This window comes from Erithacus rubecula (genome assembly GCF_903797595.1).
Source record: "Erithacus rubecula genome assembly, chromosome: 3".
NCBI classification, from domain to species: Eukaryota; Metazoa; Chordata; class Aves; order Passeriformes; family Muscicapidae; genus Erithacus; species Erithacus rubecula.
Window position 1 is genome coordinate 128,791,265 of NC_136689.1, and position 18,333 is coordinate 128,809,597.

Consider the following 18,333-nt stretch of genomic DNA (forward strand, 5'->3'; position numbering starts at 1 on the left):
CATTTTCAACCAAGAATATGTTTTTAATTTTCTCCATTCACTGATCCATAACAGAATATTTTAAAGTTCCCTTCATGTCAGCTACATAAAAATATTTTCTGAGTTTCAAATTGGGACAGAAATAACAAATAATTAGTTACACTGGATTTTTTTCCCTTATACGAAACATTATAAAGCAGATGTCAGCATTTCCTTTCCAGAGAAGACTTACACTTCACATGCTTAAACAATGAATCTACCAACTCATTTAGTCTTGCAGTTGTTATGAGGAAGGAAATGGGAGTAAGTATAATGAGACCCTTAGTGAAAGACATTTTGTGGTGATATATAAAACTAGGTTACAATATCACTGTTTCCTTGGGAACCCCTCATGTCTAGCAGAACTGAAAAGGAACAGATAAAAAAAGGGTATCAGAAAAAATATATTAATAACTCTGCTGGTGTCAGTACATTTAGATGACTTATAGAAGCCACCAAAAGAAAGTATCAGGTGCCTTTGATATATAATAAGAGTGAATTTTCATTTACAGACTTCTGCAGTGAAGAAAAATTTCAGCAGAAAATTGTAATGGGAATCTGTTTTTTTGGAGGTTTGTAGGGAGTTCAGAATAAGTACTGAAAAGGATAGGAAGGCAGGTTAATGGGATGGTCAGAATTAAAAATGAATGCTCCTTAAAAATAATATTTGTAAATGATCATAGTACATGATAGTATGATGATTTGTTGGTTGATTATAGAGTTCTGCTGACCTCATTACACTGGAGTGGGTAGAAAAGTCTGTGCTGTATGTTTTCATCAATATGCCACCTGGGTAATGTAAATAACTGTAACAACATGAGACAATTCCGTGCAGGCTGACAGGAGCATGAACAAATAATGTTTGTTTTTAACTGCAGAAAAGTGTGAGGAATGACAGGTAGAACTCATTTTGAGAAAGGAAGGTAGAAGCTTAGGAAGGTCAAGTTGAACCATTTTTTCATTGTAATCAAGACAGGATGTCTTCTGCCCTGAATCTGCTGTCTCTTTTCAAAACAAATAGCTAGATAAGTATGTATGGGGATTACAGTTCCTGTCCCTGTATTTGTTTGTTTACAGTTACCCATTTAATGGTAGGGGATTTAGTGGAAACAGGGCAAATACCAAAGAGAAAAGAAAGGTATTGAAATTCTACAGTAATGCTGAGAGCAAGTATTTGTAATTTCTGGATGAAAAATCACAGGCACATAGAAATGAAGCAGACACTGTAAATCCAGAGTTCAAAGGTAAATATTCACTGGGGAGAATCTCAGCTGAATGAGGCAATGCACAAAAAACTGTAGTGATGTCTTGTAACCAAAACTACAGCCTGAATACTGTTTGTGTTTATGGTTGAAGAATGGCATGATATATTCTTGAACCAACTGTGCAACCTGACAGGAGGAGTGACTACTTTCAATTGGTCTGGCTCCTTAATAATTCTTAGAAATGAGTTCTCTCTTTCTTCACCTCCCTAGGATAAACATGTATTTTCCACATGCTTCTGTACAGTTAATTCTTCCATTCAACATTCATAGATTGATAAAGAATGTACTATCTTTGGTAATCTGATGACACATGGTTCTGCATTTCCTCTTCTTTTTGACTTCGATGCCAGATTTATCTAGTGCCTGGAAGAAACAAGGAATTCAGTGAGAGCCAGCTGGCTGGAATCCAGTCTGAAAGGTGAAGGTGATGTGAACTGGAAGAGCAGAATGCTTCCAGGACTGAATGAAAAATCATGCCGTTTATTTTACAAGGATATGTGCTTAAATATATTACGCTCAGTGTCTTACAAAAATGGTTTATGGTTTTTAACAGAGTGTATTATACACAGCTTTACATCAAGAAATAGAACAGTCTCCCTTAGCTAAGGATGCCAGTGACATTTCTTAGAAAAAATTAAAATTCAATGAATATATGTGCCTGATAACAGGTAGAGATTATTGCTAAGACCTGCTTTACCACAGCAAACCTCTCCTGTCCTTCTCACAATCTGTTCCATCAGAATTTGTTTCCACAAAGGAATGGTGTTTTCACCAATATCAGAGGCAGAACTCTTCAGTTTGTGGAGTTGCATCCTAGAATTTTTTTCTGTGGAAATACAGCTAATGAGGACCATGATAAGTTCTGGAAGACAACTTTTTTTCCCCATGTCTTTGCACCTGGTTATAAATTGATGTCATGGCAGATTATAAATAGCACCAGCTCCAAGACTGTATGATCTGGAATGAGATTCCAAACTGCTCAAATTAAACCTTTTAAAAATAATTTTATTATTGCTGTATATATTTCGATGTTGTCCAGCACTGGTGTCTCATAAAATGAGAGAACAGCAAGCAGAACTCTATCGTCTCTTACAGAGTAAAAACATACAGATTTGGATTGAATTGTTTCTTTGGCATTCTTGGATAAGGTATTTCCCATTTATTTGGTCTGAACGGCATTTTGGGCACTGTAGGATACTTCTCCCAGAAATTATTTCTTGCCTCAAAATGACTGCACAAGTGGGGGATTTAAAAGGTAGCGAAAGAGTTTTGAGAGGTTTATTTCGCCACTACCTGGTGCCCATAGGGGAGGACGACTTTCTTCTCCAAGCTTTTCTCACGGGTGTCACATTCTTGCTCTTCTGGGTTAGAGCAATCTGTCCAGCAGAGGCTGGGGTAAATTTCACACCTTGCGTGGGATGAAGGACACTCCAGCAAGACCTTATGTAGGCGATGGTGGAGCAGCAGGTCTGTTGGGCTGGATTCGCACGGCTGAACAGCGATGCGGCTCCCGGCTCGGGGGAGCCAGGCCGGCCCGGCGCACACCCCATGGCTCCCTTGATGTTGTTGTGCGGTTGTTTGCCCAAACTGCGGACTGTGCCTTGGGGCTACGAGGGGACGGGGATATGGGTCCGGGGATACGGGATATGCCGCCCTCCCGGGAGCTTCCCCCTCGCCTTTCCCGCTGTCTCCATCTACTCCTCCCGGGGCCGGCACTCCCCCGCGCCATATCCTCCCTCTCCCTAGGGCTGCGCTCGGGGACCGGCCCCGCCGAGCGGGTGCCCCTCTCCAGGCGCCCTGAGGGCGGCGGGAGCGGCGGGAGATGCGGGAGCGAGGGGAGATGCGGAGCGGCGGCCGCGCAGCATCTCCCCGCCCTCCCCCTTGCCCCCCCGCGGCCGCCGGGCTCGGTCCTCCCAGCGCGTCGCCGGCGCCTTGGCTCCTCCTTGTCCTTCCTCGCGTGATTTTTATCGCGTCCATTTTTTTGTGCGGGGATAAATAAATAAATAAGGGCAGCTGCCGCCCGCCGCCCCCCGCCGCCAGCCCGCGCGGCGCCGCTAGGGGCGGCAGCCGGGCCCCGCATCGCCCCGCGCCGCTCGGCTCAGGAGAGGGAGGCAGCGGGGCGATGCGGAGCCCCCTCCCGTGACTCCGGCTCTCCGCCATGCCATGGGTTAGGCGGACTCCATCCCGCAGCCGAAAGGGCACCAGCCAAGCGAGGCGGCGGCAGGAAGCGGCGCGGTCCGGCAGAGGAGCGGCGGGAAGCGGCGGCGGCGGCGGGAGGCGAGCGCGGCGCCCCGCGGCCCCTTCCATGGACGGCGGCGAGGAATTATGAGCCGCGGCCGGCGGCCGGGACTGGCGCTCGCCCGCTGGGGCTTCCCCCGCTGCGCGCCCCGGGGCGCCGGGGCTCCGCTCCCGTACGGCACCCCCTTCGACCCCCCCGGCAGCCGCTGCCCCCGTCTCCTGACCCCACGACGCTCGCTCCGTCCCCGCTTTCCCCGCTGGGCGCTTGGGGTTGGGATAATCTCGCTCGCACCCAAACCACAGCGCTCCCGCGGCTAATCCTGCCCTCTCCCCTCTCTCCCTTCCCACCCCGCCCCCGGCCCTTCCTCTCCCGGCGCTGCCCTCTCCCCTGCCCGCTCCCTCTGCTCGCCCCCCGGGGCCCCTCCGTCCCCGTCCTCCCGCTGCCGCCGGCGGCCCGGCGGGTGGGTGCGAGGTCGGGGCTGCCGGGCACCCCGCCCCTCCCCGGCTGGGCCGTCATTCGGCTGCCGGTTGATTACAGGGTATTGATTTGTATGTGCTTCTCCCGGCGCCGGCCGCTCCCGCTGGTGCTGCCGGAGTTCGGGCAGCGCTTCTCGTAGCGGCGGCGGCAGCTCCCACCAAACATGTCGGCTCCCGCCGGGCCCCGGAGCGGCCCCGCCGCTCCTCAGCCTCCTCCGGCCCCGCAGCCCGAGATGCCGGACCTCAGCCACCTCACAGAGGAAGAGCGGAAGATCATCCTGGCCGTCATGGACCGCCAGAAGAAGGAAGAGGAGAAGGAGCAATCCGTGCTCAAGTAAGGGCGGGCGCATCTCGTCCTCCTGGGCCCGCGGCCGCGGAAGTCTCTCCTCCGGCCCCGGGGGAGGCACGGCCAGGGCGGGAGAGAGGAGTCGGGTGGGCAGGGGCGGGCAGGGGTGCTCGGCGCCGGGCGAGTGTGGGGCACGGCGGGAGGGACCGCGGGAGCGGCCAGGGATGGGGCAGGCTCGGCGCCTGCCTTGGTCGCGCTCCGCGGGGCGGCTCCGGCCCCGCACGCCCCGGCGCCGGCGGGAGCCAGGCGCCCAACATGGCCGCACAGGTGCCGTCCTCAGCCGGCGTGTTCCATCGGCAGGACGGGGGTGGGTCGGGGCGGCGGTCGGCGCCGCCGGAGGGGGCGGACCGGCAGCATCTGGCCCGGTGCTGGGGGCACGGCGGGCTCCGCGCTGGCGGCGGCGGCCCTGCCTGGCGGAGCGGCACCGCCGGGGCCTGAGCTCCGGCCGCCTGGCTGGGTGGGTTTGCCACAGCCGCCATCTTCCCCCGACAACGTGTCTGCCGCCCGCCCCCGCCCCGCTGCTCTTTTTAAGCGTGAGCCTCGGCGCCGGGAAAAGCGGGACGGCCTCCGCCTGCCCGGCGCGGGCGTAGGGGCAGTGCCGGCCTCGGCCCCGGCCCCGGTCCTGACCCCGGCTCCGGGAGCTGTGCACAGCCACCCTGCCCCGTTCAGCACCGGGAGCTGTGCACAGCCACCCTGCCCCGTTCAGCACCGGGAGCTGTGCACAGCCACCCTGCCCCGTTCAGCACCGGGAGCTGTGCACAGCCACCCTGCCCAGCTCAGCACCGGGAGCTGTGCACAGCCACCCTGCCCCGTTCAGCACCGGGAGCTGTCCACAGCCACCCTGCCCCGTTCAGCACCGGGAGCTGTCCACAGCCACCCTGCCCCGTTCAGCACCGGGAGCTGTCCACAGCCACCCTGCCCAGCTCAGCACCGGGAGCTGTGCACAGCCACCCTGCCCCGTTCAGCACCGGGAGCTGTACACATCCACCCTGCCCATCTGAGCACCGGGAGCTGTGCACAGCCACCCTGCCCAGCTCAGCACCGGGAGCTGTGCACAGCCACCCTGACCAGCTCAGCACCGGGAGCTGTGCACAGCCACCCTGCCCGGCTGAGCACCGGGAGCTGTGCACAGCCACTTTGCCCCGTTCAGCACCGGGAGCTGTGCACAGCCACCCTGCCCAGCTTGGCTCCTGGAGCTGTGCACAGCCACCCTGCCCAGCTTGGCTCCTGGAGCTGTGCACAGCCACCCTGCCCGGCTCAGCACCGGGAGCTGTGCACAGCCACCCTGCCCAGCTTGGCTCCTGGAGCTGTGCACAGCCACCCTGCCCGGCTCAGCACCGGGAGCTGTGCACAGCCACCCTGCCCAGCTCAGCACCGGGAGCTGTGCACAGCCACCCTGCCCATCTCGGCACCAGGAATGTCCAGGCAGGAGCCCAGGGAAGCTTTTCCCGTTCTCTGTGCCTCATTCCTGGGGGACACCAGTCTCCTTGCAGGCGCGGGGTCCCACTGCTGTGCACAGCGTGTGCCACGCCCTTCCCCTGTCGGGTTGGCAGACACTGAGTAAAGTTGAAAAACATTCTCTCTTCCTGAAGCAGCACACTGACTTCTAATGGCTTAAAAATAAGTAAAGGTACTGCTTTTGTGGAGGTGACTTTGATGAGTGTGGTGTAGCTGAAGCTGTAAGCATTTTTTTTTTTTTTTGGTACCAAAATTAACATAGTTTCTTGGCCATGTTAATTGCAGCTGGCCTTTCATACTCAGCACCTGGAAGATGTCTTCTGGGCTTTAGTTGCTGACTTTAGAGTCTGTTTCCAAGATTAATTGCGTTATTATTAGCATCATACCCAAAACTTCAAATATCATTTGTGTGGCAGCTCCTAAGTGTTGAGGAGCTCTCCTAAAGACATTTCAAAGTTTGTTTAAAAAGGTCTTTTTTGTATGAACATTCTGGAGCACATCAGTGTAATATGAGCACTGGAAATAAAGTATCGTACCTTCTTTTTCTACCGTATCTTAATCTATTGCTCTACAGTTTTTTTGCTCTTGGGATATATTTATTTAGAAATAATTTAGACTCCTTTATTTTATTAAATTGTGCAAATGCAAAATTTTTGTCAAAAATTTCTGCCCTCTTAAAAATTATTAACAAAAACAGAAGTTCAAGTTGGAAGCTGAAGGAGTTCAAGGAATTAAGGTTGCATTTTAAATATATAATAATAGCATTAAAATTTTAAACAAGGCTCCTGTCAATTTTTGCTGCGGATAATAATATTTATGATCAAATATGAAGTACGATATTAGTACAATAGCTTGAATGATTAAGCTTGCAAATGAAGAATAAACTGTTCTCAAGTAATGGTAAAGTAAAACTAACTTAAGAAATGAAACAGGATTGTTTTTGTCTGTAATATTCAGAATCTTGGAAGCAGACAATGGGCAAAAAAAAAGGTCTTCATCAAATCCAAAGATAAACTTTATGTGGGGTTTAGTTTTTCATTATGTCTCACTAAAAGTGTCCTCTTGAGTTCTCTGTAAGCTGCAAGGGAGATGGTGTGGTGTAAAGTTTATAAAGGATGGTCTAAAGCAGCGTTATTAGGAAAATGCTGTTGTCAATGGAATTCAAATAGATGGCCCACAATATTTTAGAGGGTAGTGAGAAGTGAGCTGGTGTCAGATGAATAACTCATCAGTTTCATTTTTTTTTAAAATGAAGTGTCTCCTTGAACCATCAGGTACATGTTTCTTCTAAAAATATCTACAGATTTATCAAGCACAACCGATCACCAGTCATACCAGCATCTTTATGTAGATATTACTGAGTTTAATTCTCTTGAGAGATATTTTCCTTCTGTCAAAAGGAGAGAAAAAAAAGAAACCCTCCATGTTTATATGAATGAACTACTGTTATTGCATAGAGATAAATATAGAGCTAAATCCTGCAGTCTTTGTTCAAGTGTAATTCTCCTCGAAGGCAAGCTTCTTTTGAAGTGGAGGGTATTTTTGCCTCAGCAATAAAATTGTGTCATTTCATTCCATGGAGAAATATACCAAGACAAAAAAAAAAAAAAGATGCTGAAAACAAGAGTTGACATTTAGAGATATTAACACAAGAACTGTTCCAATGTTGAAGAAAGCAGCAAGCATGTATTCCCTCTTTTTTTTATTTTTTATTTTTTTTTTTTTTTTTTGTAATTTATGGTGATTGAGTGTCAGTATGAATGGCTAGTCCCTGGGCTCTACTTCCTTTCTCCATTCTATTTCTATCTTGTGTTTTTCAAATTCTTGTTCTGTGCCCATCACTGTGGTATTTGAGCATTTTCCAAAAGAGCATTAAGTAGTGTGACTCACATCTGTAATGTGGACTATTTATTCTTTTACTCCCTGGGGTAAATATGTGTGGATTTAAAATAGATACATAACTTTTCCTTATGCTTGGTTTACTCTTTTTGGGGAAGGGAAATACAGATGGTGTTGAATTGTAATCTGTAGCAACTAATAGTGGTCGGGTCAGCATGAATTCTTGCCAGGATTTGATGGAACATGATGGCATGGAAAGCAGAAGCTTTCCAGATTTGCTCTCTCCTTTGGCCTGGTTTGGTCTGTGAAATACGCTGAGCTACAGTTGTGCACTGTGCAATGAGCTTCTGTTTTAAAAAGGATGGGTGGCAAACTCTGCTGCTTCGCCTGTCTCTCTTCTGGAATTTTTGGGGCCCTTGGAGTACATTTTGAGTATTATGTGCTAAGAAGGTGTCTTTTTGACAAGGTTATTGAATATATATTTTGCATAACATTTAACATGCATAATGCGTGACAGAGTGAATTTATGTCTGCACTCTGGGTCTAAGTCTTTGCTGTTTAAAGAATATTTTCAACGTTTTTCTTTGTGGATATTTTACTGATTTGGATAGAGGATAGAATTTTTGATGATAAGTTTTACTTTAAATTATGCACATCCTTCCTCTTATAAAATCTGGTTTTGTGTGTGTAAGCTTTTAAACAGATTTTAGACAGCACATTTCCTCCATACAGACTGATTTATGGGATCAGTCTTGTGCTTTTTTACTTTTAATTTGTACTTTATTTCTGTATCAAAGAACAATATTGAGATAATGTACAAAGGAAAAAAATTATAGATGTTAGGATGCTGCCATTATTTATTAAGACTCCTATTGCAGTCTGTGTGATATGCATCTACATTTTCCTTCTTGAAATATCATGAGTTTCTGGCTCCTTTGCTGAGTAATTCTAAAGATAAAATGCTCTCCTTATAAAGTCAGACACATAGGTCTGAAAAGACATGTATTTCAACTTTTCATGGGTATGGAGAGTTTGGCCCAATAGCAGACAAATTTTCCCAAGGGAAATTTTGTTATGAAATCGTCCAACTTTTCATATATTTGCAAAGCATCAGAGGTTTACCATGAGGTCTTTATATAAAATTTCTTTTTAGAGTGTGTGGCTTTGTCAGCTGATTTACCTAAGGGGACAAGAAAGGTGGAAACATAGTGAGCTGGCTGGAGGGTGGTGGCTCTTTGTGAGCCACCACTGTCAAATCCAGAGTGAGCCTTAGGAAAGTACAACTGACTGTAGACTCAGTTACTGTGGTAGTGATTGAACAGACGTGGTAAAAATGGGGTAGCTACACTGAATTAAACAAAATCTCTGACAAGCAAACCTCAAGGAAGCTGGGCTGTGTGTGCTTTGTATGACACTGTGAGCAAGAGGTGTGGGGCAAGATGCTCACCTGGGGAAAAGGAAGCCATAGATTGATGGCCATGACTCACAGAAGTGTGAATATCAGACTCACAAAGCTATTGTACTATTTTATAAATAATTATCCTACTTTATATATAATCAGCTCTGATTTACGCTGTCTTAAAAGCATTATATGTTTTGGTTTTGGATTTCAGGGCTGGAGAGGAGAATGAGATATATGTGGTGATTATTGATTTTGCTTTTGGAAAATGGTGATATATATATATATATATATATATATATATATATATATATATGAATTCCTAAAGTTTATAGAGTAAGGCAAAAAGATTTGGTTTTGACTGAACAGTAAGCTAGGACTTCAGGTAATGTTAGTCAACCTATGCTACCATAATTTTACAGTGCATTTTGTCTGAATTTGGACTGCTGGTTAGAACAGTTTGTTGCTACACCACTCATAATTTTGCTCTTGTTTCTATGCATTATAAAATAAAATATGGTCCAAGTGACTTTAAAAGGAATAACTTTATGCAGTATAAAAAGTCATTATTCTGTGCTCTTCACTCTTATCACATGCTTAGACATTTTATACTGTAGATAATACTTGTCAGGTTGTTATGGCTTGTATAATTTGCTCTTCAAGAAGACTCAGTGTCTACAATTGCTCTCTAAAGAACTGAACACACTTTTAGACACTGCCTACAAATGATTAAAGTAGTACTTCCTCTTAGTGACTAAGCAGAATATATTTGGAGATTATACAGAGTGGCAGTTACACTAATTATTTGGCTTGATAATGTTTATGTTGAGTAAAGTTTTAGAAGCCTGCAATAGTGCTGACGTTCTCACATTTGAGAAGTACAAGTAGGATCAGTTGGATGTAGACAGACTTGACATCATATGGGGATGAGAAATAGGATTTATTTAACAAAGAACCTCCAAAACAGACATTCAACACCAGATAGTGTGTGCTTTCTTAATCTTGTAAAATAAATATCTTTATGCAATTCTTTGAAAAAAAAAAAAGAGAAAAAAACCATTTAGTTTTACATCTAAAAGAAAGGAGTGGAGATTATAATTTTGAGGTGTTAGGACTGTGTGCTAGAAAGCAGTGACTGAGTTAAATTGTAGGCCTCTGGAGATAAGGTTGGGAGACTGAATGGTCCATTCTGGGTTTTGTCTGCATGCATCTCTGAGCTGAGTAACATCTAAATAAATGAGAATGTCAAATAATTGATTTTTCCATTGAACCAATGGCTAATTAGTATATATTGTAAGTGTCAAAATACACAGAAGTGATAGGTTACTGCAGAACTGGTGTAAAATGTGTTTTTACCCTGCCAGTGAAGTTTAAAAATGCTTGCAATATATTCAAAGTTCCGTAATAGGAAGGAAAAGTAACACAATAGTTTGAACTTGGAATTTTAATCCAGTGGAATGGGATTTTCTTCATCTTAATACCACCTCTCACCCTTTTGCTTTATCGTCTTCCTTCAAGTTTTGTTACCATATTTACAGTCAGTCAGAATACTAGGACAGTTTCTAAGACTACTAGGCCAACATTTTCCAAGAAGGATTATTTTGGTGTGATCTTTCCTTTTCCCCAACATCTTCACTGATGATGCATTTTGACAGAAACTTGGAAAGATAAAAACCCGAAGCACAAAAAGTGATGAGTTATGATCTCATCTATACCTGTTTTACTGCAACAGACACTATACATTAACAATGAGCTTTGAGGCAGGGATGGTTCTTTAAGTTAAGTTTAGATCACATGGGCTGTTTTAATAATATGTCATACTATATCAAGATTATTAGCTACAATGTACCTTAGGCAGCCTAATCTTTCTAAGAGTAGGCAAGTCTTTCTTTTAATTTAAACTCATAAGCAGGAAGAGTTTATTGAAATATGAATTGTCTACAAATGGCATTCAAAAGCAGGAGGAACTGTTACATCCCTGAAGTAACTCTGTTGAGGGTATGTTGCAGTTTATTAATAAAAACAGTTGACACCAAATCTGGTAATGCATTTGTAAACTCAGTAAACTCTAACAACTTATTCTCAGGAGTTACTATACTTTTGGTGATATAGTAACATTGCAAAATCATTACTGTCCTCGGCAGCTGCTTCTGCAGGATGTCGTGTGGTGACTGTGTCCTCATAGTTTCTCCAAGCTGTGGTCTTGAAGCTGCAAAGAGGTCAGTAAGGACTGAGACTGTAAGAGTTAATGTAGCAGTAAGGGACTGTATGGGGGAATAACAGTGCATGCAAGTAGTAAATACATGTAATTTTTGGAGAGTAAGAGTTCAAAGCCATTTTTCTGCTGTTTTCTACCACTGAAGATAGAAGGCAGTGTTTTTATAGTCTTGAATTTAACTATCACTTGTTATCACATTACATACTTGCAAAGTGATCTCAGTTGCATGTTGATAAAGAAATCAAAGTCATGCATATTGATAGGGGAAATGTAATAGTCATAATAGTTGACATTATGTATCTGTATTTTTAGGAGATTATAAGTTTTGATGTGAGGCCATAAAGAATATCTTTGATTTAAACTTCAAACATTTTATTAAAAATATAGTGAGATATCCTGTTTGCTCTAGCAGGAGTTAACAAGAGTTGAACTTGTGTTTCAAACAAGTCTGAGTGCTTCTATTTAGAAAATTCATAAGAAAATCTTTAAACTTTAAATAACACATAAAACCTATTATTTTCTTTGTTTACTGTCTCTGTGGGATTAGTTCTTCCTTCTTAAATCTCATAAGAGGTTGCTTAAATACTTCCTGATGACCTATTCTTTATTTGACATTAATATTTTTAAGGTGAATCACTTCTTATAGCAAATATAATATTATATTTGTATGCTGAGTATTTAACAGGTCATAGCATTGCTAGGTATTTGATATAACATGACATTTTGGTTCTGTGTATTTTTGAGGGCAGACTTCCTTTAGAATGTGTACTATCTTAAGCATATGAAGGACATAAAATGTTTTCACCTTTAAATAAAATTGTGAGTTAGAAGCAGTTAACCAATTTTGGAAAATGGTTTACAACCATCTTTCATATAACTTTTCAGAAATGTGTACTCCAGTGTGTTTGCAAGAAATCTTGTTCCATACAGTGTTTATCTAACTCTTGGTGCATTTATACACTTTTCTGATTACACAAGGGATGAGTGAGAAGCAATGATTTTAAAGCTTTTTAAAGCCATGAGAACACATAGAATAATAGAAAACATTGCTGTTTGTGACCTCAACAGGTCTTCCAGTTCATTATTTGCCTCAAGGCATGACTAGCTCTTAAGATAGCAATTTCTGACACTTATTTGTCTAAACTAGTGATTTGCAATTGTGAGACCCCACCTAACCAGTGCAATAAATAGCCTTCCTGGCTATGTGCCCTGGCTAGGGCACATATCAAATCCACTGAATTTCAGCTAATTATCTCTGCAAGAGCTGTGTTGCCTATGTAGCAGAAAGTGAAGAGTGGGCCAAGCAGATCTTAGGGTAAAGCTCTTGTATACAGTATGAAAATTTTACATTTTTTCAAATGATAGATTACTACTGAAAGGTATAGGAACAATGACTCTACTCTGACTCAACCAGGGATGGCGATTTCTTGAATTCCCTAGATAATTTGTCTCAGTTACTCAAAGTCCTTATCCTTACCGCTAGAATTTTCCCCTTACTGTTAAACCCAAATCTCTTTCCTACCATTTGCTACTTACTCTGCCAGCAATGAAAATGCAATGCAGTCTGTTGTTTTTCTAATTGCAGCAACCTTTTATGTATTTCGCAACTGTGATCATATCTCCTCCTGTATATTCTCATCACTCTGAGATCATATTTTCTAGACTTCTGACCATTTTTGCTGCTGATCTTTATATACAATTTTTGACTGATTTTTTTTGAAATAGTGTCTAAACCCAGGCATGTATTCCAAAAGTGTATGTGGAGAGCATGAGGATAAAACTGTCTCACGCAGAACTCTTTCCTTGTACAGACCATGTCATGTGTTTGGGGTTTTTGTTGTAATATAGCACTTATGGACTCATGGTGTGATATAACACTAACAGGTTAATGGTCAGCTTGTCATCTACTATCTCTTCACCATACTTTTCTGCAGAACTTTTGTTGAATCAGTCATTCCTCATTTTGTATTTTGAATTTGATTACCTCAGCTATGCAGTGTTTATCTCTAGTGCCATTGAGTTGTATTCTGTTTGTATCAGATTACTCTTATGAATTTTGCATTCAAGTGCTTATATAAAATGCACAACAGCCCTTGGAGCAAGAATGAGGACTTGCCTCTAGAGAGAGAGAGTATCCTAATCACAGAGATATTTTGACTTTCTCTTGCCTATCCATACATTCACTTTCCTGACTGCACAACTGTGTGCCTACATTGTTAGGATGCAGAATAAAATTTTCCAGTTTTACCCATAACTTGTTCATTTGGAAAGAGACAGCTGTGTTCAAATCTCTTCCCTATAAAGGAGGTCTTTCACCAACTTGGAAATACACAAATGCTATATTATTGTAAGGGAAACAGTTGCATCTGCTTCAATATTTATTCAGTAGGTGTAAGATGTTGGTTGACTTACAAAAAATTTGACAAAAATTTGAGGTCCCAAAAAGACATAATTACTAGGGGTTTAATGAAAATAAGAAGATGGGTAGTGGAAGTGATTGTCCATACTCCTGACTGAAAAAGTCTACTCACACTATTCTACACACCAAGAAATTCTTATAGGGGAGAACCAGCATTGGCATCAAAATAAATCCATCCTGAGGTGTGAGTCCTCACAAAATCAGACTTAATTAAGTTTGGCACTCATAGACCTGTTTGGTTAATGAAAATCATTGCCTCAATTTTGGTATCTTTCTCATTCCCATGTTACATCATTTAGAGCTTAGATTACACTATTTGAGCCCAGAAATTCTTTGAGGTTCTTCTGACCAGATCTGAATACCTACAGAGGAAGACATGTCTGAAATCACCTAGGTTTAATTTGAAGCAAATGGAAATAAGGAGGTACTTTTAGGATGTGATCCATCTCAGCTTAAATTAGACATTTCAAATAGGCCAGATGAATTGCAGACCCTATTTCTGGCTGTGGACTTAAAAAGAAGATAGAGTGAATATGCCAGACATAGAGATGTATCTCACAGACTTCTGGAGCTAGTTAAGGTGAATCTGCCCTGTAGAGATCTACCTTTGAGAGTAACTCTTCATTATTTATTCTTATAAGAATGCTGTGGACACTTTCCCTGCTCACAGTGATGTTTCCTTAGAAGCTGTTTGTTAATCTGCATATTTTGCTTATATTTCTATCAATTATTAATTAGGATATGCTCATTTATCCATAACTTTACTATTTGAGACTCACTGCTGTGAACCTGAGTACGCTTCCCTTCTACTCCATGGTTCTTCTTATGACTTGGTATATTTTTTATACTGAATTCATAAAGCCCTTGAAGAATGAGATCTAAAAGAAGACTTTAGAATATAAAATCTTTCCAGCATGTGGGATTAAGCATGCCCATCATCAAAAGAACATTGCAAAGAAAACCTTCCTATGCCATTCCCCAATAAGAATGACTAACAGATATTTTAAGGTAGAATCTCACAGATGAAGCTAGTCAGATTGTTAAATGGGAAGTCACAAACAGGATTTGTCTACTACTTGTAGGCTTAAAACAATGTAACATTAAGACCCAAAGAAAGCTCTATAAACTCAGTTTGACAGTTTCTTTCTTAGCTCACAGAGCTTCTCTCTTTTGCTATGTATTGTTTTAATGGTATTTGTGTAAATACCGTGTCTTTACAAGCTGATAGGTCACTTTTGATGGCAGTCTGTTGAAAACATACTCTTGTCCTGCTATGTATTCTGAGTCCAGCATTTTCTTGCTTTGAAAGTCTGGATAAACAGGTACCTATGGAATATGTTGTATGGTATGAAATCAAATATATTTTTGCTGAATCAGGCCCTAAGACAGTTTGGGAGCATGGGTTTTGATTCAGCATGCTTTCATTAATTTGGCTAGTCATTGCGATTATGATTCATTTCATTCTGTGTAAGCCACTGCTGCACAGTAAGTGACAGCTGAACCCTGAATTATCTAACAGCTAGAAAAATGGCATCACTGTCACGTTTAGAAGGCTGAGGATTAGGCTTTTGTCAAACATGTGTTTTTTACTAAATGTAAAATGCTTCAGGAAAATCTTATTTTTTTTTTCAAACTGCCTGTAGTGTTGCAGTAATGAAGTGGTGAAATATCACTGTAAACACTATGAACTATTTAAAATTAAGAATTTAATTTTATTCTATGAATAGAATGAAGCAGCTTGTTCTGGTTTTTATTAATGTATTAGCTTTTTGGATTGGTAGTGAGGTTATGTCTATTGAAATTTTGATGATAGTCTGATTTACAGATATGTAGTAAGTCTGAGGAGCTAAGTTTAAGAAAAATGGTAAATATTTCTGAAGTTTGATACTACTTCCATGCTAATACATGCATATTACATCAGAGGACATTTCAAGTGAAACAGTAATTCTAATTCCTTTGTGAAACTTTGCCAAAGATTCCACCAGATTTTAAAGTTAAGCAAAATCCCAATATGGTTGAAAGAAAACAGTATTTTTACCTAGTATCCGTATGCCTTTTAAAAAACTGTATCATCCAAGTTTAAAATATGTATGAAAAAATCTAAATGTATTTTTTCCTGCCCTGTTTATGGTTCATCTGAAAAATTGCTGTAGAGGATGCTGGGAAGGCACTGGGCCAAAAAAAAGGTGCTTTCAGGGTAGAGTACAGAGAAAGTACTTGTTATTTGAAAGCCTTGAATTCTGTCTGCTTGATATCTGAAAATGCAGGTGGCCAAAGCTGAATGCAATTAAATGTGCTATAGCTGAGCACTAATGTACATTTATGTATTTTGAATTTATTTAAACATGGTTGGAAGAGAAATGTTTTTAGCTGCTTTATAGAGTTTACATGAGCTGGTCTTCTGCAGAATTTGCAGATTATTCTTATCTAAAATTTCATCTGAGTTATATATTCCCAAGCTTTCTATAACACAGATACTCTTATGTATAGAGGAAGACAAAATAAACATTTAATTACATTTTTAACTTATTTAACATATTTGTTCTGCAAGAAGAGTGATTAAAATTATAGAATTAGTCCATAATAACCATCTTAATGTCTCAAGTATTAATAACTATTTCTTAATTAAGACCAGTTAATTACAAGTAAGTAGTTTGTTTATTAAAAGGAATATGTGTTAAAATAAGTGCCTTTGTTTAGATTTATAATTTTGCCTAATAAAATACTAATCAAAAAGCATTAACTGAATCTGGAGTTTCACTGTGGAAACTAAGTCATAGTTCACTAGGTATTGATCACATGGTCATTATAAAAGTAAATACACTGATGTATTATTCCTGTTATTATTGAAATAATTAATGATATACTCCTAATTTTATTTTTAGGTTAAATAAGAAAGAGCAGTTTAGAATTGGTAACATGTTTTGTCACTCTTCATAGCCACAAGGTTTTTCTTTGATAAGAGCTTAGGAGTGTTTTATTATAGTAATCCACAAAAAATTTGTATTTCAAAGGGACTGCTGGTCCTAACATGAATAAGACTAAGCATGATGACCTATTTTAAAACAGCTCTTGCCTGCCACTGGAACTGCTGGATTTTTAGTAAAGCTGCCCAAAAGAAAGATGTTGGTTTGTGTTAAAAGATGGAAATAGCCATTAAATATCTTCTGTCTTGGACATAAATATATTTCATTCAGTATTTATAAAGTTGCTGAATGGCATTATGATGTGGAAGGAAATTTATACCACAACTCTACTGTGCCTTTCTATTGCTTATATGTTTGGACATCATTAGTATCTTTTTAGGGACTGTTTGAACCTCTGCATAATCGTTTTTGTAATTACATCACAAACATATTCTACACATAGTTTATGTTTAATAAAGATTTTCTTCAAAAATTTTCTCAGTGTGTGAAACAAAGGAAGGAAAGGAGTTACTGAACTGATGCCCACCAACCCAACTATTCTTTGCCTTTTAATTCATAATTAAGATCATATTGCCATAATAAGTGGAAACTTACATAAGAACTTATATGGAAGCATGTAACTCACTAGATTCATAACTAAAAATGGTATCACTTCTTTTTTGGTGTGAGGTATTTGCACTGCATTTATGTGTCCAGGTGTTGGGGTGAAGCTGCAGGGGTGGCAGAAGACACCAAGAGCTGCCCTCATGTCAGAAAAAACTGGTTTCTGCCAGCTCCAAAGTGGATCTGCCACTGGCCATATTGTCCATCAGTGGCACTGCTGAGCAGTCACACATTATCTCTGTGGATAAAGTGTAAAAGAAGATAAAAAATCCTGTGCAGCAGCTGTAAGAGAGAGGGAGTGAGAAAAATATGGGAGAAACAGTCCTGAAGATGCCAAAGTCAGTGAGGAAAGAGGGGCAGGAGGTGCCTGCAGGCACCAGAGCAGAGATTGCTCTGCAGCCCATGGTGTAGACCATGGCCAGGCAGCTGTGCCCCTGCAGCCTGTGGAGAACCTGATGCCAGGGCAGGTGGATGCACCTTGTGTGAAACAGGACCTCATGGAGAGCCCACCCTGGAGCAGGCTCCTGGCAGGTCCTGCAGCCTGTGGAGACAGGAACCCATGCTGAAGGAGGTTTTTGGGCAAGACTTCTGATTCTCCAGGGGTTCCATGCTGGAGCAGGATGCTCCTGAAGGACTGCATCATGTGGAAGGGACCTGGAACAGTTCTTGAAGAATTGGAGGCTGTGGGAAGGATCATGCTGGAGCAGTTCAGTAAGGACTGTATCCTATGGGAAAGATCCCACATTGGAGCAGAGGACAAGTATGAGGAGAAAGGAGCCACAGAGATGAAGAGCTCTCAGCTGACCACAATGTTTCTGCCCACTCAACCTCCACTGCTCCAGGTGTGGAGGTAGAAGGTTCATAAGTGAAGCTGATCTTGGAAAGAAGAAAGAGGCAAAGTGAAAAAGAGTTTTTAGGTTTTTTTTTAATCACTGTCCAATCCTGTTATTAAGTGATAATAACTCAAATTAATCTTCCAAAATTGGAGTCTGTCGACTGGCGAGTGATCTCTCTGTCCTTATCTTGACCTATGAGCTTTTTCATCATGTTCTCTGCCATGTCCTACTGAGGAAGGGGAATGGAAGAATGGCTTGTTGGGTGTCTGGCAGCCAGCCAAGCTTTATCC

At 42.1% G+C, this 18,333-nt stretch overlaps 1 protein-coding gene across 1 annotated transcript in view; it reads left to right on the forward strand.

Moving 5' to 3' along the window:
- Positions 1 to 4,162: 4,162 nt before the first annotated feature.
- Positions 4,163 to 18,333, forward strand: part of RIMS2 (regulating synaptic membrane exocytosis 2) — a gene marked incomplete at its 5' end in the record, with an annotated part of 445,281 nt that continues 431,110 nt past the window's right edge. Inside the window, one exon of the mRNA XM_079301387.1 lies at positions 4,163 to 4,332. Within this exon, the coding sequence (XP_079157513.1) occupies positions 4,163 to 4,332 (170 nt within the window). The remainder of the gene's footprint in view (positions 4,333 to 18,333) is intronic.